This window comes from Hoplias malabaricus, chromosome 3, assembly GCF_029633855.1.
Source record: "Hoplias malabaricus isolate fHopMal1 chromosome 3, fHopMal1.hap1, whole genome shotgun sequence".
Taxonomy (NCBI): Eukaryota; Metazoa; Chordata; class Actinopteri; order Characiformes; family Erythrinidae; genus Hoplias; species Hoplias malabaricus.
In genome coordinates this window covers 62,207,102-62,235,041 of record NC_089802.1, presented here as the reverse complement: position 1 = coordinate 62,235,041, position 27,940 = coordinate 62,207,102, and the positions used below count along the sequence as shown (strand labels likewise).

The 27,940-nt window shown below is 39.3% G+C and overlaps 1 protein-coding gene across 4 annotated transcripts in view; it reads left to right on the top strand.

Annotated features, from left to right (window-relative positions):
• btbd8 (BTB domain containing 8) overlaps positions 1-24,889 on the top strand; it is a 44,927-nt gene extending 20,038 nt beyond the window's left edge. For 2 of the 4 annotated variants that reach the window (XM_066665153.1, XM_066665154.1), the window contains exons 11-20: positions 533-715; positions 3,045-3,221; positions 4,743-4,872; positions 6,780-6,841; positions 9,868-10,465; positions 12,687-12,774; positions 15,795-15,910; positions 16,168-17,501; positions 18,700-19,240; positions 21,731-22,708. In XM_066665153.1, coding sequence (XP_066521250.1) covers positions 533-715; positions 3,045-3,221; positions 4,743-4,872; positions 6,780-6,841; positions 9,868-10,465; positions 12,687-12,774; positions 15,795-15,910; positions 16,168-17,501; positions 18,700-19,240; positions 21,731-22,278 — 3,777 coding nt within the window. In that variant the 3' untranslated portion in view covers positions 22,279-22,708. Of the gene's footprint in view, positions 1-532; positions 716-3,044; positions 3,222-4,742; positions 4,873-6,779; positions 6,842-9,867; positions 10,466-12,686; positions 12,775-15,794; positions 15,911-16,167; positions 17,502-18,699; positions 19,241-21,730; positions 22,709-24,301; positions 24,373-24,769 lie in introns of those variants that run through there. The other 2 variants (XM_066665156.1, XM_066665155.1) reach the window with 2 other exon arrangements.
• The last annotated feature ends 3,051 nt before the right edge of the window (positions 24,890-27,940 follow it).

Below are 27,940 nucleotides of genomic sequence, written 5' to 3'. Positions count from 1 at the left end.
ACTATTACATTATGAATGATACTATGGGACGCACCAGGAGCCAAATTTTCAAACCTTACATAGTGTTCCTTTAAATCTACAGCCACCAAACGTCACAGGATCCTAGTGTCTATGTCTGAATAATTTGTGCCTTTCTAAATCTGTCTCAGAAGTATGAGTCTGTGTAATATTTGGCATTAAAATTTGCAGCCGCTGCAGCACACTGACAGTACCTGCAGGAGCTGCACATTATAGTTTTTGTTGCACTTTCAAAAAAAATAATAAGGACAGTGCAGAATTAGAGGCTATGTTAAAGTGTGTTTTTTTTTTGTTGTTGTTGTTTTATATATATATTATGTTTATTTTTATTTTTTGGCTTCTTAGGCCACCTGGAGCTTACTGTCTTATTTTTGTGAAGGTATCTTTGGACAAAACTGGATTTGCCATCTAATAAGCATCTAAAAAAACATTAATAATGTCTATACACTCTTGGTGTGTGCGTGTGTGTGTGTGTGTGTGTGTGTGATGCTTAACAAATGCTCCTCTCTTGCAGACAGTGCAGAATGTGGTTTCTGTGCTGTGTGATAGTGAGCAGCTGACTGGCAGCCTACCAGAGGTCAAGTGGGCAAAACAGGTGCAGAGTCTGACCACTGAGCTTCAGGAACAGTGTTTAAAAACAATCGTCACACACCTACCCCGAGTTATACACACCACTGCCTTCCACAGCCTCCGCAGGGTAAGATCATGTTCACATGCATGCCTCCTGGGGGCAAGTGAGAATTTTCATTTAATTGTATTGCAAAATATCTTCTCACTATAGTTCCATATTAAATAACATTAGGATGTCTGAACCCTGTACTAATAGCCTTTTCTCGCTTCCTCTGACTCCTCTTTCTCACTCACTCACCTGTCACCCACAGAACCACACTGTTCTGTTTTGTGTGTACAGGGCCTCAGTTACAGGCAGGTCTACTACCTCTGCTGGCTGGTTCTCTCTGGCAACGTTTTGTATGGCTTATTTTTTAATCTTATTTATTCCTCCTCTGAACTTTCTTTCCGTCTCCAGAGAGTACACTGATTTACAGAATAAAAATTACTCTGCTGTATCGTAAGAAGGCAGGGTAACACTTACAAATTAAGTGATTGACAGCCTTGGCTGGTCAGAGACAGGCTGCAATAACCACCCCCTTCTCACAGACCTGTTCATTACATAGAGTGGCTTAGTTGTAGTGCAGCTGTCAGACACCTCGTACTATTACTTAGCATTTCTTATAAATGTTACATTTAAATGTTTTAACAGTCATGTCGTGTTCAGCAGAAACTGTGCCATGCTTATCTTGGCTTAAGACAATGCCAATGAATTTCTTAATAGAACTCATCTTTCCGCCTTAAATTTTGCAGCATTTACTGGCATTTACCAACTATCCATTCCAGTTAAAACAGGGTAGAAATGATATTCTGGTGCCTACAGAACTTTCCACATTAAACTGAGCAGAAATTGCTATGTGACCCCAGTAGAATAATCCATTACACCATAAATTGTGCAAGTTGTCTGTTGCCAGCAGAGGTTTTCATTCCAGCCATTATAATGTGGCCCTGGTAGAACTGTTCATTTCATCTTAAATGTTGAACTGTTCAAGGTGGAACGGATGATTCTTGCACTTGGATTACATGCCATTTGAGAAAAAAAAAATAATGAGAAATGAAAGCTGTTGACAGCCTGGAAATATTCGATCCTGCATTGTTAACACAGCTGAGCTCTGTGAAGAATAGTGTCTGTCTCAGCCTCTGGTCTCTGCTGTGCAGAATATGGTAGCAAATTTTTACATGATGGCAGACAATTTTGGCAATTTTTTCTTTTTTTTTTTTCCGGAGTGGAAGGCTATGGATACATTCCGTCCATGTTTTTTACAGTTATTGCTAGAGCCACACCACATATAATGTCTTATACTGCCTGATTTGGTGTTGCAATACTCGTTTTTGTGGTGATTTTATTCAGATAATTTGACATCCAAACTTCATGAAAGTAACTTATATAATGACTCATTCACTAAAAATGCTCCACAGGGTGGTGCTATCAAGTGCTGTTTGGCTTGTATTTTTGGGGAAACCTTTCCTGAGGAATCTTAAGAAATAATCTTTCAATAACACAAGAATGTACTTAAGAATTTGAGTGTTGTACTTGCTGAAAGTATCAAATATATCAGGGTATGAGAGCCTGAGTGTGAATTAAATGACAGCACTAATGTTATTTGTACCTACTTAGACTGAATAAGTGTATGTTCAGTTCTTGTCTTATTTTATTATACAGTGAACCCTCCTTATCTATGGTTTCACTTTCTATATGTTCAGTAACCCAGTGTTAACTGCAATTTGAAAATATTTAATTAAAAACATTTTTTATTAAATTGTTTTATATACACATGGCCCCATAGAATAAAAACAATAAAAAGAATGTCAATATGGTATTTTTAGAGAGAGACCACATTCCCTTGTTCTATTTTACCATTATACATTTTGTTAATGTTTTATGCCTCCTCTTTTACAAATGATACAAGTGTTCCTGCCTTGCAACCAATAATTCCAGGTAGGCTCCGGACTCACCACAACCCTAAACTGGATAAGTGGTCACAGACCATGAATGCAGTGCTTAGCCTCCTTATGTACCAGCTTCTTATTTGCATTGTCAGGTCCACCTTAAATTGAACTGTTTGCACTGCATGGTTGATTACTGCTGTGTCCCAGAACACACCTGAATGCACTTTACCTTTTATACTACTGAAGGATCATCTAATACGGACGCAGGATATTTGTACCCATCTAGTGTGCTCATCTGCAGTTTGGGATAAAGCAGAAGTAATGCTTTGGGAAAGTTGTTCAAATTTTAGCTTTTATCCATGTTTACTGCAGTATCATGCAAGAAAATGCAATTGATGTGAGGTACTTTTACCTATTTTGCTGCTTTATCTTAAGTCAACCCTAAAGACATTAAGCAAGAACAGCATACACTCACAACCATGCTGTTTTTAGTGTGTTTATAACCATACTGTGATTGGTTGTCTCAGAGAGAAGAGTTCACACATGACCCTACACTGCTGAGGAAGGTGTGTGTGGCTGTGCGGGAGGGCGTTACCGTGGAGAACTGCTGTGAACTTTTCACCGCCGTGGACCAGCTGAGCGGCCAATCCGACACTGACATACTGACAACAGAATCAGCCTGTCAGAAGCAGGAGGAGGTGGAGGTAAAGAATGAAACTTAGAATCAGGAGAGAGCCTGAAAATACCATTCCACTATCACTAAAGCTAATCTTATCAGGACCCCTTTTAAGCCTGCTACAGTCTGTCTTTAGTCACTCAGCTGCTCTGTTCTGTCTTACAACTGCTTTTGATTTCCAAAATAACTGTAAAATAACAGTATATAGTTCCTGTCATATCTCGTTTTTACATTTTTTTTATGTTTTTTAAACATAAACATTGTTTGCACTTTCTACTGTGTGAATATTTCATGAGGAATGGACCTAAATTACTAGGAATGAAATACTTCTTTTGTAACGTTGCCATTTTTGATATAAAAAAGTTTTATTAAGAGAGCAATATAAAAAAGAACAGAACAAATGCAACAGTATGGATGGATGCAAAATCTAAATTACTGTTGCAGTTGAAATGTTAAATTATAGCTTAATTATGTGTTTCTTAAATTTTAATAATTGTTGTGCACTCAGTAGGCTGAATGGATGTGTGTGTGTGTGTGTGTGTGTGTGTGTGTGTGTGTGTGTGTGTGTGTGTGTGTGTGTGTGTGTGTGTGTATGTGATGGCACGTGGCGGCAGAGTGAACGCTTCATTTGATCCTGGGATTTAAGCTGTGCTATAATGTCCTGGGCCCTGGCTGGATTACAGTAAAGTGACACTACAAATAGAAAAGGCCACAGTACACAACCCAGAGCACACCAGCTCTGTTCTGCCTCTTCATCTTCCTTTATTTATTCATTATTTCACTGTGCTTTTTTTTTTTTTAAATCTCCCTATCATTATCAATGCTTCTCTCTTTATCTTTCTTTTTTTACTTTTTTCTGCTTGTCCTTCTTCCTTTAATCAATCCCTTCTGTTTCTATATCCGTTTTTTGTTTGTTTGTTTGTTTTTTGTTTTGTTTTTCTCATTCTCTATCATGTCCTATGGTCATTTTTCTCCATCTCTCCTCTTTTATTTGTACCCCCTTTTTTCTCTCTGTTGCTCTTTCTCTCTCTCACACACTCTCTCCTATAACTCTCTCTCTTTCCCTCCACTCCCCCACCACCCCTCTTAAATAACATCCCTAGGGAAATGGCAGGCTGGATTAGATTGAAGAGGAGCTGGGTGTGGCCGACAGCAATCGGTCTCTGAGTCTTTTCTGGCCATTGAGACTGAAAAGGGAGAAAACATGAATCAGAGAGAGAGAGGAGGTATGAAAGAGCAAGCTGCAGGCTGTAGGCTTTAAAAACAAACCTTCGGTGCCTTTTGGTAGGACCACCGGCTGGTGACATAACCATCATCATCATCATCATCACTGCAGCTCTCAGGGTCTCTGGGAGGGGAGCAGGGTTGGGTTGCCACGGAGACCAGCTGCACATTCACTCTTGTTTTTTTTTTTTTTTTTTTTTTTTTCCTTCTCCTTCATGCTGTTGTTTCCCCCTCCCTCCTTCTCGCCCCTTCTCTCTGTCTCACTCTCCCTCCCACCTCTCTCTCTCTCGCTCTCTCACTGTCTCACTGGCTGCCTGTGGTTCAGCCATTCAGGCATGAGGTGTGTTTGCTGCGTGCTCGTCTGTGGACATTTCTGCTCCAGTCTTTCTTTGCAGTGCGGCACACACGAGGATGGGATACACTGCCACCAAGACACAGAGAACGGATATTAGCAGGTGAGGAGTGGAATGAATGTATATAGTCTGTCAACCTTATACAAATTAATACCTTGCACCAATAACCTAGTAACTTTACAATGAGCAAACAATAATTCATAGTAGACCTACTGTCTGCAACCAGGAAATGTTTAGAGAATGTTTTCATGTTTTCAAATTGATAAAAAAATATATATATATATTATGATGTTTTTATAAGACATCAACGATATGTTGATAGTTTCAATAGCATGATAATATTTCATGATAACATCACACACACACACACACACACACACACACACACATTTTGCCTTTTTTTGTAATAAGCCTGACTGCAGTGAGGGAGAGTGTGTGTGTGAGTGAGAATGTGAGTGTGGTTCTCTAGCCTGTGTGGTGCAGCACTGAAGCACTGACTCTGTATCAGTAATGGGTACTCTGAGCATGTGTAGATGGATAGATAGCAAAAATTCTGACAGCTGCTGCTGGTCCATCTACTGAGCAACAGATCCATTGTGTGTGTAGGTACAAGACCTGCTCATTCACATGCTAATGTGTTGTTTGTATAGCTTGATGAAGTGTAACATTAAGGCTAGAGTGTGCTGGTGTTTTTTCTTAAAGAGGTGGTGTTGGAGGCTCAGAGGGGGGCTGTTTATTAATAGACACCACAGGAAATGAATAATGCTCTTTGGACTTTCTCACAGAGTGATTTATATTTAGACATGTATAGGACATGAATTATACATTTATAGTGCATTCTGCCAGGTCTGATTTCTATGCTTTCCACCCCCACGTCCTGTTTAGCTCAAAATTTCACACGTACACACTCTCATACATGTTGGCCTGCAAACAGAACATGCAATCACATACACAGACGTACTGCAATCCTTTGAAGAGAGGGCTGTTGACTGTGGGCTTTGGCTCTGTAAGGGTAGAGTCAAAAGCTGAGCTCAGTAACATCTTTTTAGGGAAAGCCTATGTATGGTTAATTTTCATCTTGGCTTGGATCTTAATGTGGACAGAACTGGACTGTCTTGGAAGCCTGCACAACGGAATCAAAATTACAGCCACAGTGCTGGGCTTTGGAAAAAGCTGTCACATTATTACATGCAACAGTTGCTCAGGAAATACTGATGTGCAACACTGTGCAAAAGTCTGTGTCCACTCTTGTTTATTTAAATTCCAGACGAAATGGCCAATGTGTGTCAGAACTTTTACCAGATTGTAACACATTAGCCTCTAACACTAAGTTTAAAACACTAGGTTGTCACCCTCAGATATAAAAATATAGAAAATAAACCTAAAATATACCCTCAGGAGTTTTTGTCCATCCTTCAGCTAAGAATAGACCGTTCAATGCTACGAGAGTGAAAACATGCTCTAAAATATCAAAACTAACTGGAGGATATTATGGATTAATAACTCTTTAACAAATGCATTATGTACATGCCATAAGCAGTGAAAGATTCTTCTGTGTCTATAGTAGACAAGCATGGTGGAGGATTACATTGGAGGAGTACAGACAACATTTGGATCTGGATAGTTTTTTTTTTTTTTTTTCCCCTCTGAATGCATCATTCAGTACCCTCTGCAATGGTCATACATTATAGAACTGAAACGCATTCTTACAGAGTGCTGTATATTAGATTGATTAGATTAGCAAGGTAGAGTAGGATTTGTCTTCTTAGCAGTGATGCCATTTTCATTTTTAATGTTCTGCTGCTGTTTTAACTGTTGAATCTTCCAGATGGTAACATAATTTTAAGATTTTTGTTGGTACCCTCTTTCTAAAATATATGTATTATAAATTCAATAATGTTCTGAATTTGTGTTAAATACAAATAATACAGTAACAAGTTTTCTTATGATAATATTTTCAATATATTGTTTCACTAATATAAATATTGCCTTCTGTGTGTGTCTACAAGCAACTCTTGATACTGGAGACTGCAGAAGACTGAGTAAAAAACCTGTCCTCACCAGCTCTCAGGTAATTAGTCATTGTTGTGTTATCTGTGGCACCACTAAAAGCCTTGTATATTTCTCATAATGAGAGTGCTTCATTTTTAATATAAATAATGGTGGAGTAAACTAGACCATGCATGCTGTCAGTAAATTACTGACACTAGTCCACCAGGCACCGAACTGCTGTCTCGCATGGCAACAATGAGATGACTAGAGTGACGGAGTGCAGCAGAATTACAAAACACCTCAGAGGGCTGATCTCTCATTAAGAAATCTGCAAACGTCCTCATTCTGTTTTCCGTGAGCCAGGATCATTTAAAGGAATAGGGTTTTAGAATTATATAAATAGAATTAATGCATTTAGCCCTTTTTAAGAAATGGCCATCAGCCAAGTAGTGTGCGCAGGCATTTATAGCTAACCATTAACAGAAGCAGGCATTTATAGCTAACCATTTATAGATGCTCAGCATCAAAAGAAAGCAAGTTCTCATGCAAACTATGTCTAAACTATGTCTAAATCTCACATTCCTCAATTGGTGTCATGTTGATAAACAAACTCAAAGTTCATTCATTAATTCATTCATTATCTTGTAACCGCTTATCCAGTTCAGGGTCACAGTGGGTCCAAAGCCTACCTGGAATCATTGGGCGGGAATACACCCTGGAGGGGGCGCCAGTCCTTTATTTATATATGTATGTGTGTGTATATATATATATATAAGTAGTATTAATTATAAATAAGGTAAATGGTCAAATAAGGATAAATAAGAAATGTAAGCATTCCTTATTGCTTTGAAAGTTTAATGATCATGTCAGCAGAAAAATCCCTATCCAGCATAATAAACACAGTTGGCATTGAGTCATCTGAATTAAACTCAAAACACAAGGAAGTTGTTATATGCTATGCATATGCTATGTTACCAATAATATTAGACAACGGCATGTTTCAAAGCTAAACAGAAATCACAAATCTATTTTCTGTAGCGGTAGTGATTACATCTTGATATGCAAACGGATTACACAGTGCTAATTGGTGGGCTATAAACGTTCATTATTTGGTAGCTACATTCAGTCATAGAGCTCAGTTACAAACTTCAAACCCCAATTATCTCAACTGATTGAATTAATTTAGGAGAAAAAAATATATAAAGGTTTTGTATTGTTGTTTTTTTAAATTAAACTAGGCATCAGGCAGTCTTATGCTGTTTTTAATAAAGCTGGATGGATAGTCTATAGGAAGATCTCTTATGCACCAATCCCTCAGAAGCTGCTCTAGTGGCATGGTCACAGCAACCTGGACATAGTTGCCAAAGAGGTTCATGTCTCAAGCCTTTTTGAGCCACCTGAATGCCTTTGAAATATCAATATAAATAATTAGAAAATCAATTTAAATAAGATTAATTTACATTATTTTAAATAACATTATACTAAATAGGATTAAACTACATGTCATGTGTAGTACTTTGCAAACATCAAATAAAACAATTAAATCAATTAAAACTGGATTTTCCAAAATTGCAAATAAAAAAAATGGCATTTTAGAAAATATTAACTATTAACAGTTCTAAAAGACCTAATAGACCACCAAACCTGACACCATCAGATAATCAGTACCTAAAGCTTAAAGAGAAAATCTAGATTTCTTTTACTCCAGAGCCAATACCCACAGTGGGACACAACATCTATGAAAGAATAGGTATCCTTAATCTTAAAATTCCTTAATGAGAAAAATAAATATACAATATCAGTTATCAAATAAACAGATCAAACTCAGAACCTGCTGCATTCTCAGATGATCAGCTGTAATAAAGGCAAAGGGTGGTTATGGTAAATGTAGAAATATTTGGTATTATTATTTAGTTGTTGAAGCTTCTGTGACATTTTGTTGAAATGTGTGCTTTCTGCATTTGGCTGTTTTAACTGGAAATTAAATGAATGAAAAGCTGGTCTCTGTCTTTTGCACAGCACCATAAACTGGAAAGCAAACACCAATCATCCATAACATAAAGACCACCCGCTTTTTCATAAGGGCATCTGTGAAGGAGTTATCAGAAACAGCAGAAAGGTCTAGTCAGTGGTTGTTAATAAGGAGAGCACAGACTAGTTGGGGAAATACACTGTAGAGGTGCTGTTGTGGATGTTGGTGATGTAGCATGTGAAGTTCACATGGAGCTGGTGGCAGTGAGCATGCAATAACTGTGCCAGTGGGGCTAGGTACGCCCTTAGTCACGAGAGAGGCCAGTGTGGTTTTAAGGTTGTTGATGGTTAAGGGGAAGGTAGGGCTGTAAAGGTGGCTCGTAGTGGGTTTGTGTCTGGGATGCCAGACTTCCCTGTTGAGCTTTCCAGAGGGTTTGTTTGCTTAATTGATTGAAACACTGAAGAGGGGAGGTGCCTACCTGATGACCCCTGTGAAGAGCTCGTGATACAGTGGGTGGTTTTGGTACTCATGCTAGGCTCAGTGAGTAACCTTAGTTGTTAAGGAGAGCTGGTTGCTGATCAGATCATAAACAGCCACAGCCACCCTAGTGGGTATGTGTATGATACTAGTACACCTAAATGTTGCTAGATGTAGCTGGTTGCTGATTAGATCATAAACAGCCACAGCGACCTTATTGGTTAGGTGTAGGAACAATGGCTGCAGGTAGGAAGAGTACGATAGGATATTTTACATTTTATCTGGTGTATGGTTAGCTCCACTGACATTACCGGAGCACGTTGTAGTGCTACGGTTTCAGAGTATTGTCGACTTGTTTCTCTGCATACTTTGTTTTCACGTTTCACCGTTCTTGAATTTCCCCTGGGGATCAATAAAGTATCTATCTCTCTATCTTTCTCTATCTCTCTCTCTTATGATCAGGAGCCCCACATGACAACTATAGCACTGCTGTGTCTACTCAACACCAATGCAACACACACTAACACACCACCACATCAGGGAAGTGCTGAGAATGATCCTACACCCAAATCGTACCTGCTATGTGGTGGGCTTGTGTTAAGGTTGATTAGAAGGTGATCAACTTCCTCACTTTTCTGTTTGTCTTTCTGTTCCAGCAGAAGCTTGCAAAATGTCCGTCTGGTTCATCTTTACCGTGTGATAGTCCTCCAACTGTTCGGCCCCTGAAGGCCCAGCGGGGCCCTCGTTTGTCTGCTGGAAACCAGCTAGCAGCAGCGAGCGCCATGAAATCTGACAATCTGACAACACATACAACGGCTACGGCCACAAAAACAAAACCTGGCGCCAATAACAAGACAGAAAAGGCCCAGCTGTCTGGTGGCCCAGCAAAAAAGAAAACCCCCGCCGCAGCTAAACCTGCGTTCAATGGCAGTGCTGGGCCAGCATCAAGGAGGGAGAATTCAGCTGCTGCTAATGGCCCTCGAGGGTCACCCACAGGTAAAACATCCCAGGAAAAGAGGACCGCAACAGGGGCCAGGCCCAAGTCTTCCAGTACTGGGCCTGCTGGAGCAATAGGGCAGGTTACAACAGGGAGAACACACAAAACTGCAGCATCAGGGAAGGATTTGACTCAGGGCTCTGCCTCTGACAGCCCAGGGAATGCCCACTGCACCCAAACCACACCCTCCACATCAGGCAGCGCATCACCAGAAAGCAGCATGAGTAGCCCACGCAACAACCACGCTGCTTCTGCAGGTAAGATCATAAACACATTCATAACCATTTCATCATTTTAAGTCCATTAATTCAGAAGGGATGACTTGTATCTATACAATGTACATGATTGATCAAAAGGTTCTAGATTAATGCAATCATTCATAAGCTTTTGGTACAGTAGGGTAGTTATTTTATTTATTCCAAGTCAATTTGATAGAATTTCATTTAATGCCATTTTAACTCACCATGCAACTCACTTGTATGCAACCCTGCAAACACTGGCCACATACCCTCCCCATCCATGTGTTTTTCAACACAGTAATCAAGCCAAATGGAAATAGCCTCTTGTAGACTGGCCCACTAGGCAAAAAGAAACAGAAAAAATAATGTTGTGTTTTTATTTGAGAGCGATGATGAGCTCCACAGTACTCACCAAATAATTAATATTAATTACTGAAAATAGATATATGAATAATACACTAGCCATTTATGATCCTCTTAAAGTATTCAGCTTAAAGCAAATGGGGATTTTAAATTTACATAATTTTTCTCCTTTTCCTTGAAAAAGTTGCAAACCAATGTTGGATGCCTCTTTGACCAAAATAGTAATGACATTCTTTGTATAAATTCATACATAACAGGAGTCTTTTTGTACATTTCCTAATAATTGTGTTCAAATATAGCCTAGTGACCACATGGTTCTAAAGCGACCTCTGCTTGAGATGTGTGCAGTGGAAGGAGGGCGAGGTGCCAGAGACAGTAAAACAGAGGCAGGCATTCGAAGCATAAATACAGTCGTTAGTTGGGAGAGACTGAAATTTTGGCTCATAGACACTGGAGGCTCAACAGAACAGCAGATGGAACATGGCATGCTGGAGTTTAAAGGCTTTGTTTTTGGTTGCTCTTCTCTCTCTCTCTCTCTCTCTCTCTCTCTCTCTCTCTCTCTCTCTCCCCCTCTCTCTCTCTCTCTCTCTCTCTGGGTTCGGTGGGCGGCTTTTTCAGAATCTCTGAACAATAACTCAAGCTGTGCCTCAGAGCTGAAGGTCAAACCACATACACACAGCCGCAGTGAAGTGTGAAGAATTAATCCCTATGTCCTCTCACTGTTCACTGCTTCTTTACATACTATGCGTGTGTGTGTGTGTTAACTGATAAGTCTCCCTCAGTGAAAAGGACAATAGTCAATTCAATCTCCAAACAAACAAGATGGAACATGAGTAAAGGCATAGAAATTCACCATGCCCACGGTCTGACTACGGCCTATGGAGCAATGTAACCAGATATTTTATTTTCAGTTGGTCATTGAACATCAGTACCTGAACTCACTATGTTCTTATGGCTGAAGGGCATCAAATATTCAGAGACATTTACCAACATCTAATCTTCTTTCTCTATCCAAACGTCTTGGATAAGCGATCAATCAATCTGTATAATAAAAATAATATTTAAAAAATGAGTGCTGTAAAAATGAACACGTTAATGCACTCACGAGTATAACGTGTCAGGTATTTAACGCTAATTTATCATTGACAAAATAGAGTAGAGTGACATATTAGTGTAACACAGCGGCACTACTGTTGAGTTCAGACGTTTCAAGTGATTCTGTGACTCTCAAGTGACTCTCTCCCCCTCTCTCTCTCCTCACTTAATTCCTCCAAGTTTGAGCCACAGCTGCACTGTAGCATTAATACAGTTCCTTGCACTGTAGCACTTAGGCAACTCAAAATTGTGCTGAGATTTACAAGTAATTTTTAAAAGGTTTGTTGATCTTACATTGATTCATTTATTTTACAATTACATATGCATTATTAAAGTTTCAGTCTAAAGAATGGGCAATGCAATTTTTTATTATTATTATTACATTTTATATATATGTGTGTGTGTGTGTGTGTGTGTGTGTGTGTATGTTAAAAAAATAATGTGTGTTTGTGTGGAGTAAACTGAGCAGGTTCTAAGCATGAGTTAAATTTAACTCATCAGTAAGCTTCTTAAGATTACTAATGCTTACTAACTTCTCCTGATACACAGTACAGGTGAAGTTATATAACACACTTAACACAGCTCGTACACATGGTTTGTGGTTAATTTAGATATGTCCTGAATGTAACTGCTATTTTATTATTGCATTATTGAAGAATAATATCTGAAATGGTAAGTTCTGTAAATAATTTAATACCTGAAAGCCTCACTTACCATGGCTTAGTTGATATTCGCTGTGTCTACCTCTTCAGAAGTCCTAATAAACCTTTTTGCTTTTTAGTTCTCAGGCCCAAACCTCAAGCCAAGGCAACTCCAAAATATGCTCTGACCAAGACTGCCCAAAAACCAGAGGTGGACAAGACTAACAGGTGAGGAGTCTGTCTAAGAAGATGGGTTTTAAACCTGAAAGCCTGGGTTTCTGAACTCCAGTCCTACGTGGAACTGAATGATTATCTTTTACCCACTTTCTTTTATATCTGAATTCTGTGAGAAGTGATGAGAATCACAGCTGATGGCTATCACTGTATATCAAGATTTTCTCCATTCTTGAGTGCTATCAGAGGTGTTGTAAAAAAACGGCACTGTAGATGACAGGATCTGTATCCATTAACACTCCTGGAATGACAAGAATGCCCCCTTGTGGTGAGAGTTCGCTAAACAAGAGTTTGGGGGGAAAAAAAACCTACTGTCTACTCTACTGGTGTGGTTGCTTATAGGTATTTTTGCTAGTATATCTAATATGAAAAGATATATAGCATTGTATATCTACACTTCTAATTGTTTTAAAATCTGTTTATTAAATGGTTATTAAATTAGGTTGTAAAGACCTTGAAGGTCATTAATAATCATTTGTTACACATATATAGAAAGGGCAACAGTGATTTGCTAAATTTTAGCAAATGTTGTTTGCTAAATTTCGAAGAAAAGAATACAATCAGATCTGAGAATATGAATTTATTCATTTCATATGTTAAGGTGCACCATGTTATCATCATTAATGTCTAAAAAGGAAACCTGTTTGAATAATATTCATTAAACTGGATCATTTGGATTCATTTGGGGACAGGGACATGTAAATCTGTGTATAATCTGCATAGCTGTGATAAGACAGCCCATAGTTTTGTAGAATCTGGCCAAGAGGAAGCATGTATAAATTAAATAAAACTGGACCAAGAATAGAACCCTGGGGGACACCACAGGTCACTGGCACGTTCTCTGAAATATTATTTTCTATTTCTACAAAGCAGTTCTTGCCTTGCAGGTATGAAATGAACCACTTTAGGGGGCGGTTCCTGAGAGTCCAACCCAGTTTACTTGTCTATCTATAGGATATGGTCAATGATATCAAAGGCAGCACTGAGGTCAAAAAGTAATAGAAGACATACCTTTCCAGCCTCCGTATTTAAGCGAATGTCATTAATTAACTTAATGAGAGCAGTCTCAGTGCTGTGATTAGACCGGAACCCGGACTGGAATTTGTCAAGGCTGCTGTTTATGGACTAAAAAAAAAAGAAATTCTCAATGATTTTGCCAATGAATGGTAATTTGGAAATTGGTCTGTAGTCAATTATCTGAAATTATTCTAAATTTTTATTTTTTAGAAGAGGCTTTACAACTGCAATTTTTAGTAAGCTCAAAAGACCCACCTCACATGAGTTAGGTGTTTACAATGTGAGCATTGAGGATGGCATATTTTGAGACTAAAGGATTTACATTGATGTTGTACTCACTAGGGCTGCAATTAATGATTATTTTGATAATCGATTAATCTGTCAATTACTCTTTTTTCCGATTAATCGATTATTAATCGGATAAAAAGGAAGACAAGCCAAATTTGGTTTCCTGTCTGTTACTAGCATATTCAGGATACCATCAGTGAGAACAGCTGCTTGCTGTGGTGTACAGACCTTCTTCAAAACATAGTCAGTAATGCTGGGCTGTTTTTATCTGAGGTGAGAGAGAAAGTGTAGATATGAACATACATCTTTTTTAAGTTAATAACTACTGATCTAAAATGCAGACAACAACACAGGCAAATTGAAGTTACATAAATGGATATTGGGTAATGCTGCCATGTGCTGAGAATAAAAGGGAAATTCAACACATATGATCAGATATGGTTAAGACATTTAAGATTTTAGAGAACTAATGTTGTAATTGTATAAGGAACACACAACCTACCATTATTAAAAATTAGCTTTTACATGAAGAATTAACCCAACCGTTACATTAATTTTATATTTATCAATATTTAACACGGTGTATGTAATGTAATATACACTTATAATGTAATATACACTTGGCTGTGATACTCAAACACTAACAATCAATGCCAGTCAGAAAAGACCTTGAAAAAGTCTTTAAATATATTATTTTAAAAAATGTTTGGATTTTTTTTAAACTCTGAATGTAACTGCCGCCACATTTAAGGTGGAACAAAAAACTTGCTAAATACAAGAGTGATTATAAATTTACTAAAAATGAGACATCTTGTTTAACTACTTTAGCAGACTCTAGTGACATTGAGTGAGAGAAAAAATAGAACTTGTCGCTAACGTTATCTTGACTAAAACTACGACTTGTTTTGGAACTGCTGGTCGAGCTGACACATTTAAGGTGGAAGAGAAATCTCGGGGGGAGGCTAAGGCTTGTTCGCTAAACGCGAGTGTAATATCAATGTACTAAGAAAAACAACTGTTGTTTAACTACTCTATCAGGCTCTAGTAACACTGAGTGAGAGAAAAGTAGAATTAACTTACTATACTTAATCTCTTTCACACATAGCTCCAACAGGCTTCATTTTCAGATGCTCATGCAGTGATGTGCTGCTGTGCCATGCGAGATCAGCTGTGCACATTTTGCACCTAACGCTGTTCCTTGAAGGCGTTAAAGTAAAGTGCTCCCATACTTTTGATGACTTGGGTCGTACATTTTCTCTCTGCTTGTGCTTACATTATCCTCTGCTGTGACCGCCCCCGCCATTTTTTAAAGCCTTCTTCAAGAGTTCGTCACGTGTAGCAACTGTACCTGTGTGTATAATAACTTAGACCCAACTAATCGATTATTAAATTAGTTGCAAACCATTTGAACACTCGATTTTAATCGATTAGTTGTTGCAGCCCTAGTACTAACTATACTTTAATCACAGAAAATGTGAATTCACTGCACTCTCCACTACAATCCAAATTAAAACACTATGCAAAAATCACTCTAATACGGAACTATATAGCACATTCTCACTGAAAGTTTTGAACAATACAAAAGCGCAACATATACAGGAAACACATACACATTTTTATATGGTATTTATAGAAGTATATCAGAGTTGCTAATCTAATATATTGTTATATATCTCTGAGACTTGTGTGTCTACTTGTGTCTTTCCCAGTCCCACAAATAAACCAAACAAGCCTAAGACTACAGTGAGAAGTGGAGCAAGTGTCAGTGGCCATACTGCAGCTCGGCCAGAGGCAAAAAGCAAGAGTGCTGCATCTGAAAACCATGGTAAGAGATGCTCTGGCTTCAGATGGTTATTTAAATCTCATGAGCCTGCAGTGCTCATATTAACTGAAGCTTTTCTATCTAATTAATAACCATTTTCTATTGATTTCCAATAAAGGGAAACATTGTGAGTAAAAATTAAACCCTGTTAATTTGTAAATTGATGTTTTATTACATTTTCTATATTTGTTTAGTTAATCTAGAACAACATATAATATATAGACTGCCAAGATTAATAATAACTATGTTTTTATGAACAGTGTCACCCAGACCTTGCTCTGCCCTGAGCTCTAGAAAGCCTACATCTCCCAGGAAAGAGGATGAAAAAGATGGATCTAAGCATTCATCCACTAAGAAACTAACAAGACCCAGCACAACAGAGTCAAAACCTCTTACTAAAGCAGTGAAACCCACAGTGTTGTCCTCCAAACCATCTTCCTCTGCTACAAATAAAACCTCTACCAAGCAGAAAACATCAGAAACCGCAGCTGGAAAACCTCCTTCTAGATCGGGCACACCATCCAAACAGTCATCTCCAGCCTCTAAAAAGCCTGCCCCTTCAGCAAAGGATTTAGCATCTAGCCCCAAACATTTGGACTCCAAACAGGCCGCCCAGGAGAAAGTGAAGGAACAGGTGATAGAACAAGAAGGGAAGACATCTCAAGACAAAAGCTCCACAGTGTCCTCTCAAGAGTGTCTACATGCTGGAAAATTGTTAGAACAATCTGCTTCTGTACAGGATTCCTCACCTGAAACAGTGATGTTGGCTTCCAGGGAGCCTTCATTTATTGAGAAAGGCACCGATTCACAAATAAAATCCAGCATTGAAGAGATGACAGAAGCTACAGTACAGACAACAATACAAAACCAAAGTACAGATGCTAAGCAGCATGAGGCGAGTGTGGCTAAAGTTACCCCAGGTCATGTGATCCCTCCTCATCACTGCAGTGCTGCAGCACAAGGAACAAATTCCCATAATTGTTCTAGGGATTCAGACTTGCCTCCCGATACCCCCTGCAGTCTGGGCAGCACGGAAACCCCCCTGGAGGATTCATGGAGTGGAATACACCCCCAGGTCAGCCCTGAATCAGAATCAGCCAGTGCCACCACATCCTCAGACGATATAAAACCTCGATCAGAAGATTACGATGCAGGTGGCTCTCAGGACGATGACTGCCACTCTCACGAGCGTGGCACATCCAAATGCGGTACAATGAGATGCCCTGACTTCCTGGGCCGCAGCAGTAGTGACACCAGCACTCCAGAGGAGCTCAAAATGTATGAGGGTGGGGCCGGGCTGCGGGTGGAAGTGCGGCTTAAAGGCAAGGAGGCAGAGACTACCAGTGAAGAAGAGGTGGTGCGTCGGAGGCCTCCCTCCTGGCTAAGGGGTGTCCAGGATGCTGTGAAGGAGGAGAATTCTGTCATGGATGCCATGGTAACGGACATGAAGAAAGTGCCAGACCACCAGCTTTTCTCATCTGAGGAAGAAGAGGAAGAAGAAGAGGAAGAGGAGTCTGAAGATGAAAGGTCTGAAGTGGAAGTCCTGCCCAGTGCGGTTGTGCCTCCCCAGGGAGAACCTTTGCCACAGTTCCAGGTGGGGATTACATCTCTGAACTCAAAAGGGTGTATAGAAAATATATTTTTAAAATTAATTAATTTATTTATTTATTTTATCCATCCACACACAATTTTACAAGATTCTATAATATTTACAATGGGCTCTACAACCCATTTGAAGGAACTAAGCACCTCTGCCTAGTGTTCAATGAAAATATATTAATTCAATATTAGTTGCGTTTTGCTAATCACACAAAAACAGCCCCAACACAGTCATTTTTAACAGCCTCTGTTGTCAGTGGCTGCAAAAATAGTTTTAATGTGGATAAACAGCCAACATGACACAAAAGATTTTTTCAAGAACAACGAAATACATGTGGATGGTGGCTCACATTTTAATTTAAACAGATTGGATTGGTATTATCTAGAACAACACTGGATGATCACTGGATTAGGAACACCTACTTTTCTAGTTCTATAATTACAGACTATAGACCATCTGTTTCTCTGCATATTTTCATATCCCCAATTCATCCTACTCCTCAATGATCAGGACCCACACAGAGCAGGTATGATTTAGGTGGTGGATCATTCTCAGTGAAGAAGCAAGCCTCCTAGAGGAATATTACTGGACTGAGAATAGTCCACCAAACAAAAACATTAAGAGCATCCTGTGTCCACTGATGAAGGACTAGAAGAAGACCAACGCAAACTGTGCAGCAACAGATGAGCTGCTTGCTCCGAATTTACATCTACAACGTGGACCAATGAGGTAGATGTGTTTAAAAACCTGAGCAGCACTGCTCTGTTTGATAAACTCGTACCAGTACAACACACGTTAGCACACCACAATGTCAGTGTCCCTGCAGTGCTAGGAAGAATGTACCACCAAAATCTTACTTGCTCTGTGGTGGTCCTGAGCATTGAAGAACAGGGTGAAATGGGGATAGAAACTATGCAGAGAAACAGGTGGACTACAGTCTTTAATTGTAGAGCTTTCAAGTGCGCCTGTATGGTCAGTGGAGCTGAAAAAATGGACAGTGAGTGTAGATACAAGGTAGGTGTTCCTAATCCAGTGTATTTAAATCACTATATCATACAATTTATAAATATATATGTTGAAAAATAGGTTATATTATATTTTGGCCAGTTAATATTCTAACACTTAAAAAAATAATTTTATGCAGTCGAAAAGCACCTTTTTATTTATTTATTCATTTATTTTACTTCCTTAGTTCCAGGGCATTGTGAACCTGGCTTTTGAAGACGGTGTGGAGCAGGAGAACGAGCAGCCGGAGTACCAGTCTGCTTCTGGTTTCCGCCGGTCAGTGCTGCTTTCAGTGGACGAATGTGAGGAGCTGGGATCTGAAGAGGGGGGAACCCAGACACCTCCACAGAAGGAGGGAAATGCCCTCACGCCTTGTGACGTCTTTGAAGGTGAATCCCATGGAAGCCAGACCAACTGCGACTCCCAGAAGCCCACCAGCTCATCTAAGGGCCTTCAGGAGGGGCAACCTAAATCCATGGTTTTCCTCACAGAGCTCCAGGAGTCTCCACCAGAAGAGCATATGTTTAACCAGTCCCAGCTAAACACGGACATGAATGAGGTTGCTCCGCAGGAACGGCCCTCTCACCTGGACCTGCGGCTGACCAAACAGTACGGCAGCCTGCAGCCTAAACACACAGACAGCAAAAGAGCAGACTTGCGGCTAGACTTACCTGAGCCTCAGGTCACCACTAGCTTATCACCGACTCTCCCTCCTCAGTCCCCTGCAGGTAATGTATAATATTAGAGCCACCCCACCCCCTGCCCCACACACCAATTCTCACCAAATTCCAGCCTCGAAATCACGCACCTGCACCCACAATCCCTGCCAAGTGTCCCGACTTTTCACAACTCCACCCATCTCCTTTGAAAAATGCAACCTTCTGTTCTTCTGTTCAAATAGTCAATCCAGCTCTTCCTGTAGGAGTTAAGTATATCTAGCTTAGAACCTCTAGAGTACCACATGATTGAGCATTCCAGGCTTTTTTTTTCTCTCTTACAAAATATCAGGACCTCTAAGTCTCAGTAAGCAACAACTTAAACTACCTTCACACTGAGGCCCTGTGCCCATAAGAAGTTTACAACATCAATGAAAACTTGCTTGCCTGCGTAAGAACGCAATACGCTAACGGTATGTTTATCGAGAATACCTGCCTAGTAGCATGAGCTACATTAGTTGTACCAGTGCACTTTGACATTAGTAAGAGATGCAATTATATGGCATTGTTAATCTTTTGTTTTGTTTTTTCTTTTGATAGCCATAACATATCTACACACATAGCATTCCTCATTCTTCTAATGCCAAGACTGTTTTTTTTTTTTTGTTTTTTTTTTAATTATTATTATTTTTTAATTTTTGTTTGTTTATTTGTTTGATTGTTTATTTTCATTATTATTATTAGTGTTTACTTTTTTTAATGAAAAAACAGGCACACAGGACTTGGCCATAAAGATTAATATAAATATGCACAAAAAAACAAAAAACTAAAACAAAAAAAAAAAAAAACTAAACTAAACAAAAAACCCAGCAGAAGATGAGCTCATTAAGTAGCTTCCTTTGCTAACTGTGCTGGCCTGAAATGACCACCCACACTGTTGCGGTCACTCTAGTTTGACCGCAGTGGAGAGGGTCTCCGAACAGTGGTTTGTAAACACTACTCAGGATCAGCATGAGTGAATTAAGCCCTGATCCTCAAAGACTCTGTGTCCGGCTGTTAAATCAACCCAAACCAGGGATTCTTGCATGCTGACTCTCGCCGTCATCATTTTCTGTCATTTATGAACTACCATCAAAGTTGATTTTGTGTTGTGTGTTTGTGTGTGTGTGTGTGTGTGTGTGTGCGCGCATTTGGTTTTTGTTCACTTCATGTATTTATTTCCTTTGTCTCATTTCCACTAGAGCACGGTGTTGCTAGTCAGTAGGTAACCATTTTCTCTAATTGCAGATTTCAGTTTTATGTTGTAGTACGTTTTGTTTCTTCAGTGTACTGTAGATTTTTCTGTATAGTGTGTTTTTAAGGGAAAAAAGGTCCTGCTATGTCTCTCTTTTTTCACACTCGTTACAGCCTCTGTTCAAATTTTTGTGTACAGTTCATACTGGCAGGTCTATTGCCAAACAGTCAGTTTCCTTTTGCCAGCATGTTTCTCATATTTGCAATAATTATCAGTGTATCAGTGTTTAAATAAGGAGAAAACTGCTAGTCTAAAATAACAAAGCAAGATTTACTGGTTTCTGTATGTGGTTATAAAGCTATAGAGAAAGATTCACTCAGTTTTGCATGAATATAGTTTAAAATTCTCCTTTGTGAACAACATTGAGTTCTACATGTTGGCGCTGGCAAAAGCATGGCTTTGTTCTTGTTTTTGTTTGAGTGGTTGTGGATAAAAGAGACACATTCAGTGTAGACTTTTCTCTGTGCATCACCTTTACGGCAGCTGTCAATACTCCTCACCCAAAGTCCACTACTCCACTCAGGACTTTGGCATACATCTGCTTAATTGTAAGCCACTAGTCATTTAATCGTAGAAGTCTAGACTAAATGACAGTGGGGAATAATGAAGTGAAAGCTGCTTTTGAATGTAAAAAAAATTAAATATTAAGGTTTTAAATAATGCACTCTTAAAAATAACCAAACATTGAAAATCACTCGGTTCCACGAAGAATATTTCAATTAAAGAAGCATTTTTGGACACTTTTCCCTGAGCAATGCTGTAAAAGTACGTCTTGTGGTTCTCTAAAGAACCAGGTGTGAAATAACACACAGATACAGGGTGAAGATTAACCATTTTTAACCCTTTATATAAAGTTATAATTTATATACGTTTAAGGGTTCTTCCAAGAATCTTTACATTTTTGGGCAGTTTTTAAACAATAAAGTTTCTCCTTTACACCTTTGTTTTTCAGAGTGTCAGTAAATACTGCAAAGGGGAATGTAAAGAATATCTGCTTAATTTAAAGGTTCTGTGACATCAACAGTGTCCTAGAGCTGCAAGAATCCTTTAGAAACCATATTTTTAAGAGTGTACTAAGATATTTTAAGACAAAAACCTACTTCATGAAGGACACAGTTGCACTAGGGGTGAAACTCTTTAGAACAGTTTGCAATTCAAATATATGTCCGCAGCATGTTTAAAGAAGCATATGTCATGTTTGAAACAAAAGAAGCCCCGTGTACAGATGAAACCCTTGGTCATTGTGCAGTATTGTCAATTGTTTTTAGGGGACTTTGATGCTTGTGACAGATTGGATCAAAGCTGCACACATGACCGACGCCCATCTAAAGTGCTGTCCCCCATTTACGAGCTGGATGTGGGAGAAGCCTTTGAGCAAATCTTGGACGCAGACAGGACCGAAGAGGAGCAGCGAGGGGAGGACGAAAATGATGATGATGATGAAGATGAAGAAGGGATGGAACAAGGAAACAGGACGGAAGGGGTAGAGGAGAACAACAAGTTTGCTGAGCGAGACTGGAGCTTGCTCCGGCAGCTGCTCTCTGACCAGGAGTCCAATCTGGGCATCATAAATTCAGTCCCAGAGGATTTGAACCTGGCTCAGTATTTAATAAAGCAAACCCTGTCACTGTCCCGGGACTGTTTAAATGAACAGGCCTTTCTTCCTCATGAAAAGGAAAGCTTCAAGCGGTGGGCGGAGCTTATTTCACCATTGGACGACTCTACCACCAGCATCACTGTGACCAGCTTCTCTCCGGAGGATGCTGCCTCTCCGCAGGGAGAGTGGACCATAGTGGAGCTGGAGACTCATCACTAAAATGGACAGACAATGGGATTATACCACGTTCTTTCAGCATTTGAGGATTATCAGGTGTTTTCAGCTTTTTTTTTTTTGTTTATTTTTTGTTTTCGATTGATGCATTGTATTCCCTCTCCACTTGTAGATGTTTCTCCTAATTTTTAAGAAACTTTGAGACATTTCAGTCACTGATTATTTATTTTTATTATTTATCAAGGAGTGCATCGAAAGATTTAATTGGCATGTGGATTTTTTTCTAATAAGTTAGTTCTAATAAGTTGTTTACTTGGTGTCGCTTCAAACTTTGTAGAAAACAAACTGGAAAAAAAGCATATTTCTTTGCTCTTTCTGTCTTTAAATTAGACAATGGCTTTGAACAGAGCGTATGGGGTATGTAGTGAGTCTGGTGATTTACATTCATTGTTGTACTTATAAAATAAAATGTGTGGTTGTACTTGCTTATTATTGGCTTGGTGTAATCAAATGTATAATATTATTATTAGAATTTAAACTAAGTGAGTAGCTGAATAGGTGGATTGACTACTCTAAAAGTGTCCATAGGGGTGTATGTGTGTATCCCTGTGAAGGACTGGCGCCCCCTCCAGGCTGTGTTCCCACCTTGCAGCCAGTGATTCCGGCTAGGCTCTGGACCCACCTTGAACCTGAACTGGATAAGCGCTTACAGATAAAGAATGAATTAATGAATGAAGTAGCAGAATTATTGATATGATCATGAGTTTGCTTGTCATGCGTTAATTCTTCAGGCAAGAGTTGTAGAAGTTGTTTGTTGGGCTATTGTGTTTTGTGTAATACAAAATGGGATATGGAGTGCTCATAAACACACACATACAGGATTGTGTTTCCAGAGCAGGGCTATGGGCTGTTCCTGCAGTGAGAAACTGATTGGTTTGTCTGCTCTGAGTTGGGCAGATTTTCACAGAGGAGAGTCTGCATGTGTACACCTCCGCTCACTAGAGGATGATACCAGGATTACCAGGTCTCATCTGAGCACACAATCTCCAATCTTGAAGCTTTATTCTAATAGTGGCTTCTAATAATGGTAAGGTTTGGTTAATTCTTACCTTACAGATTGCTATCAGTTCATTAAAGTAAATAATGTCTTCTCTATTTACAAAAAAATGGTTTGGAATTCCCCAAAGCTCTATTTTAGGACCTCTATTGTTCCTATTATACATGTTTCCACTGGGCAGAGATATGAGCAGGTATGGCATTACTTTTCACAGTTACGTGGATGATACACAGTTATACATATCAGCCAAACCAGATGACAAACCAACACTAAAGAAAATGGAGGACTGTGTAAAAGATGTGAAGCATTGGATGTCACACAACTTCCATCTACTAAGCAGCGACAAAACTGAGCTTGACTTTTTAGGTCCAAAGACTGCTATAAATAAGATATCAGACTTAATACTAAATTTTGTTGACTTCCCTATTCTTCTTAGCTCATCAGCTTAAAATCTGCTGCAGCCAGGGTCCAGAAAATGTGATCATGTCAGCCCAGTCTTATCAGTCCTTCACTGACTTCCAGTTAAATTTCGTATTGATCACAAAATTTTTTTACTATCGTTTAAAGCCCTGTATCGTCTCGCACCTGAATACCTCTGAGACCTCATCATGCACTATGAGCTAACAAGATTACTGTGATCTCAGGGTGCCAGCCTTGTTACTAGTACCCAGAATTCATAAGACTTCAGCAGGGGGGAAAGCTTTCTCCTCCAAAGCCCCTCAGCTCTGGAACAATCTTCCAGCTAGTTTTTTTTGGAAACAGACACAGTCACTATGTTTAAATCTGAGCTCAAAACCCACTTGTTCATTTTAGCTTTTGGCAACTAACCTCTTCTTCTAGTTTAATGTTGTCGTTTCAGGATTGTGACATGGGGAATCATGGTAAATTTGGATGATGTGCTCGGCCATACTGTGCTCACAAATTCTCTGATTTGAAAATGGTAGAGCAGATGGATGTCATTGTCTGAAGATGCTCTAATGTCTGTGTTCCTTCTGGTTTCCCTCCTTCCAGTCAGTCTGTTACAGTCAGATCCAGGGGAGTCACTACACGGTAACACTGCATTACAGCCCACTAATTACTGGGTAAGTACAGAGAAAGTACCTGTTAAGTAAGCCATAAAATAAGTGCTGAGTAAGTAAACGGCATAATACTAGAAGCGTGGTTATTACTGGGTATCTTACAAACATTTTACAAATGAGGCATGCCATAAGTACAGAGTAAGTAAAGGGTATGATATTAGAAATATGTGGTTATTATATGCAATGTATCTTACAAAAACTTTACAAAAAGGCACATAACTATGTTCCGAATCCATTGTACTTCTCAGCACTATTATAGATTACAAAATTGAATTAAAAGTATGACAGTTTATGCAAGTGACTATACTTTCCTTTTTTTATATAAATAAGGAATGTAGCTACTCTTTTGAATTTGCTGTAGTTCTGAATGTACTTATAGATCCTTTAAAATTATTTACAGTGCTCCTACAGAGAAGAACATGGTCGGCTACTTTCACTACAGGCACTAGCAGAGTTCCATGGGGCTTTGTACTCATTAGATTCAGGATGTGATTTACCACAGTAATAATCATCACATACTACTGCACTCAACCAAACCAATTACTACTCTTTACTGTTTTCTGAGAATATGACAGACTACTGATGAAAGATTCAAATGCAGACCACACCAAGCCAGCTGCTCACCTCCATCTACTGCATCTTTTGCTGCTCTGTTTTTGATGCACTTTTTTGTCTAAAGATAAATAATAAACCACAAATGTCAGCAGTATGACCAGTTATACGCTTTATAAAAATATAAATGCAACAGTTGTTTTTGCTCCAATTTTTCATGAGCTCAAAGATCTAAAACTTTTTCTATGTACACAAAATGCCTTTTTCTCTGAAATATTCATTCATTTATTACCTGTAACCGCTTGTCTAGTTCAGGGTCGTGGCGGGTCCGGAATCATTGGATGCAACGCAGGAACACACCCCAGAGGGAGCACCAGACCTTCTCGGGGTGTTCTCTCAAATACTGGTGACAAATGTGTCTTTGTTAGTGAGCACTTCTCCTTTGCCTAGGTAATATATCCACCTCACAAGTGTTGCATATCCAGATGCTGATTAGACCGTGTTATTCATTGTTAAAAGTCCTCTGAATGCATTCTGTGCATTAAATAGGTCTTTACAGTAAGTAAAATACAATTTTTATTATTATTTATAGTATTATTTCAGTCATATTCACATGTGTTTTTGTGTGTCCTCCTGCCACTCTTCAGTTGTCTGACAGATAACTGAAGTCAGATAGATGGCGCCAAACCTCACGGGTTACTTACTACGTGAGGTTTGTCAACATGTCTGTCATGATGACTTGACCAAATATGTCCTGGCACTTGAAATTCTGTAGCAGGCCCGGTTCTAGACTGCTTTGGTTTCGGGACTGCGTACTGAGAAGGACACATTTAACGGCTGATCACATCCCAGCAGTGCGATTATGCTGTCCCATATCCAAGAATCCTTCATATTTAGCCGAAAAATGCGTCCAGAATAGGATGAATTCTGGGCGTTCAATCAGATTAATCAAGAAAAACAATATGCATAAACAACTGCAATAGAAACATTTACTTTTTTAAATTGTCTTTCTCCTGTACGTGTATCAGAAAGCTTGTTCGAGTCCTCTCTACACAGACAGACAAGCTTCATGTGCGTGTGTGTTTCTCTCTCTCTCTCTCTCTCTCTCTCTCTCTCTCTGTGCGCGGCTGACGTCACCCGCATAGCTTACTGGGTCTTGTATTTCTCGTTCTCTGGGGGAGTCCGATAATTTTCCGTAAAAGAAAAAACAGCATACATAGGGTGACCAGATCTGAGATGTTGAAAAAGAGGACGTGTCTCGAGGGGGGGGGGGGGGGTATCTCGTCCCTCGCTGCCGTTGTATTCTTAGCTGAACCCATGTGGGCTTTTAGGTCCTTTACACCTTTATTTGCAGCAGAAAACATGGGAAATTCTTTTTTTTTTAATTCATCCGAGAGCTTACATTTACGTTTCGGCATAGCTGCTCGAGACGAGGGTAGGTACATGAACTTTGCCTGACGTAAACAAGGACTACTGACGTGCAGACTGATCAATTAAATGTTTACGGAGAAGGTTATCGACCAATAACGGTAGCTCTACAGTCAGACCGTCCAATTAGAAGATTCTAGACTACTTCACCACGCCCCCTTCTCACTCAAGCGAACCAATCAGAGTAGGGGAGGGCGGGACTAGTTTGTGAACGAAACGCTTCTCGAAGTTCTCTGTAAGCTCTAGAAAAACAAAATCCCCGACGTTTGTGAAATTCCGCCTGGATATTTTTTGAAGTCTAAAAAAGAGGACATGTCCGGGTAAAAGAGGACGTCTGGTCACCCTAAACATGCATGATGCAGTACTTTGTTTAGTAATGCTGTACTTAAAGTACATTCAACTTGAAATAAACAATACATGACAGTATTTAAGCCTTAAATTCTTATATTAGCGCTCTTAGCCACAATGGTAATCCGGGCAGACACTAGGCCTGCTAGAAACAAGCTAAACATTTTGTCAATAGATATACTTCATATACCTCTATTGTTCTGGGTTTTTTCCCCCTCTTTCACGTAAGCATTTTGAATGTCTTTCAAAATTAACATTTCTTTAGCTAGCACTATTTAAACTTACCAGAGGTTTTTTTTTTATAAAACCAAACCCAAAATCAGCTAGCGATCTATCACTATATGATTCAGGATAAAAACTCGAAAGCTCCTGAGACAGCACGGAGGGGGATAGATTTTACCACTACATGCTCTTTAGAGACGGGCTTAGGAATAGGGTGCTGAGTTGAACAGGAGTTACATGTGATACGTTTTCTTATCGTAAAAAGTTTATTAAATGTATAAGAAATAATAAAAAAAAAAGACTTAAATTACAGTGCGAACTAACAGTATCAGTACATGCTGCCTACAAAAATATATGCACATTAAAGAAAGTATACAATTATTAAGATGATAAATGGTTTTGATTTATTATTTTTTTTAATTACATTTAATTCGAGGTGTACAGTTATGGTAGCAAATAGTAAACTAAGATTGTGTAAGGCACTGGAGAAAATCAGATTTATCCCAACATCAGAGATGCTGGCTTCTGAACTTAGAGCTGATAACAATCTGGGCAGTTCTTTTCCTCTTTGGCCCGGAGGACACAACGCCCATGATTTCCAAAAAACAATATGAAATGTGGACTCGTCAGACCATAGGACACTTTTCCACTTTGTGTCAGTCCTTCTCTGATGAGCTTGGGCCCAGAGAAGCCGGCAGCGTTTCTGGATGTTGTTGACATATGGCTTTCACTTTGCATGGTAGAGTTTTAACTTGCACTTGTAGATGGAGCAACGAACTGTGTTCACTGACAATGGTTTTCTGAAGTGTTCCTGAGCCCACGTGGTAATATCCATTTCAGAATGATGTCGGTTTTTATACAATGGCGTCTGAGGGATCGAAGGTCACGGGCATTCAATGTTGATTTTCAGCCTTGTTGCTTACTTGCAGAGATATCTCCAGATTCTCTGAATCATTTGATGATATTATGGACTGTAGATGATGAAATCCCTAAATTCCTTGCAATTGTATGTTGAGAAAAG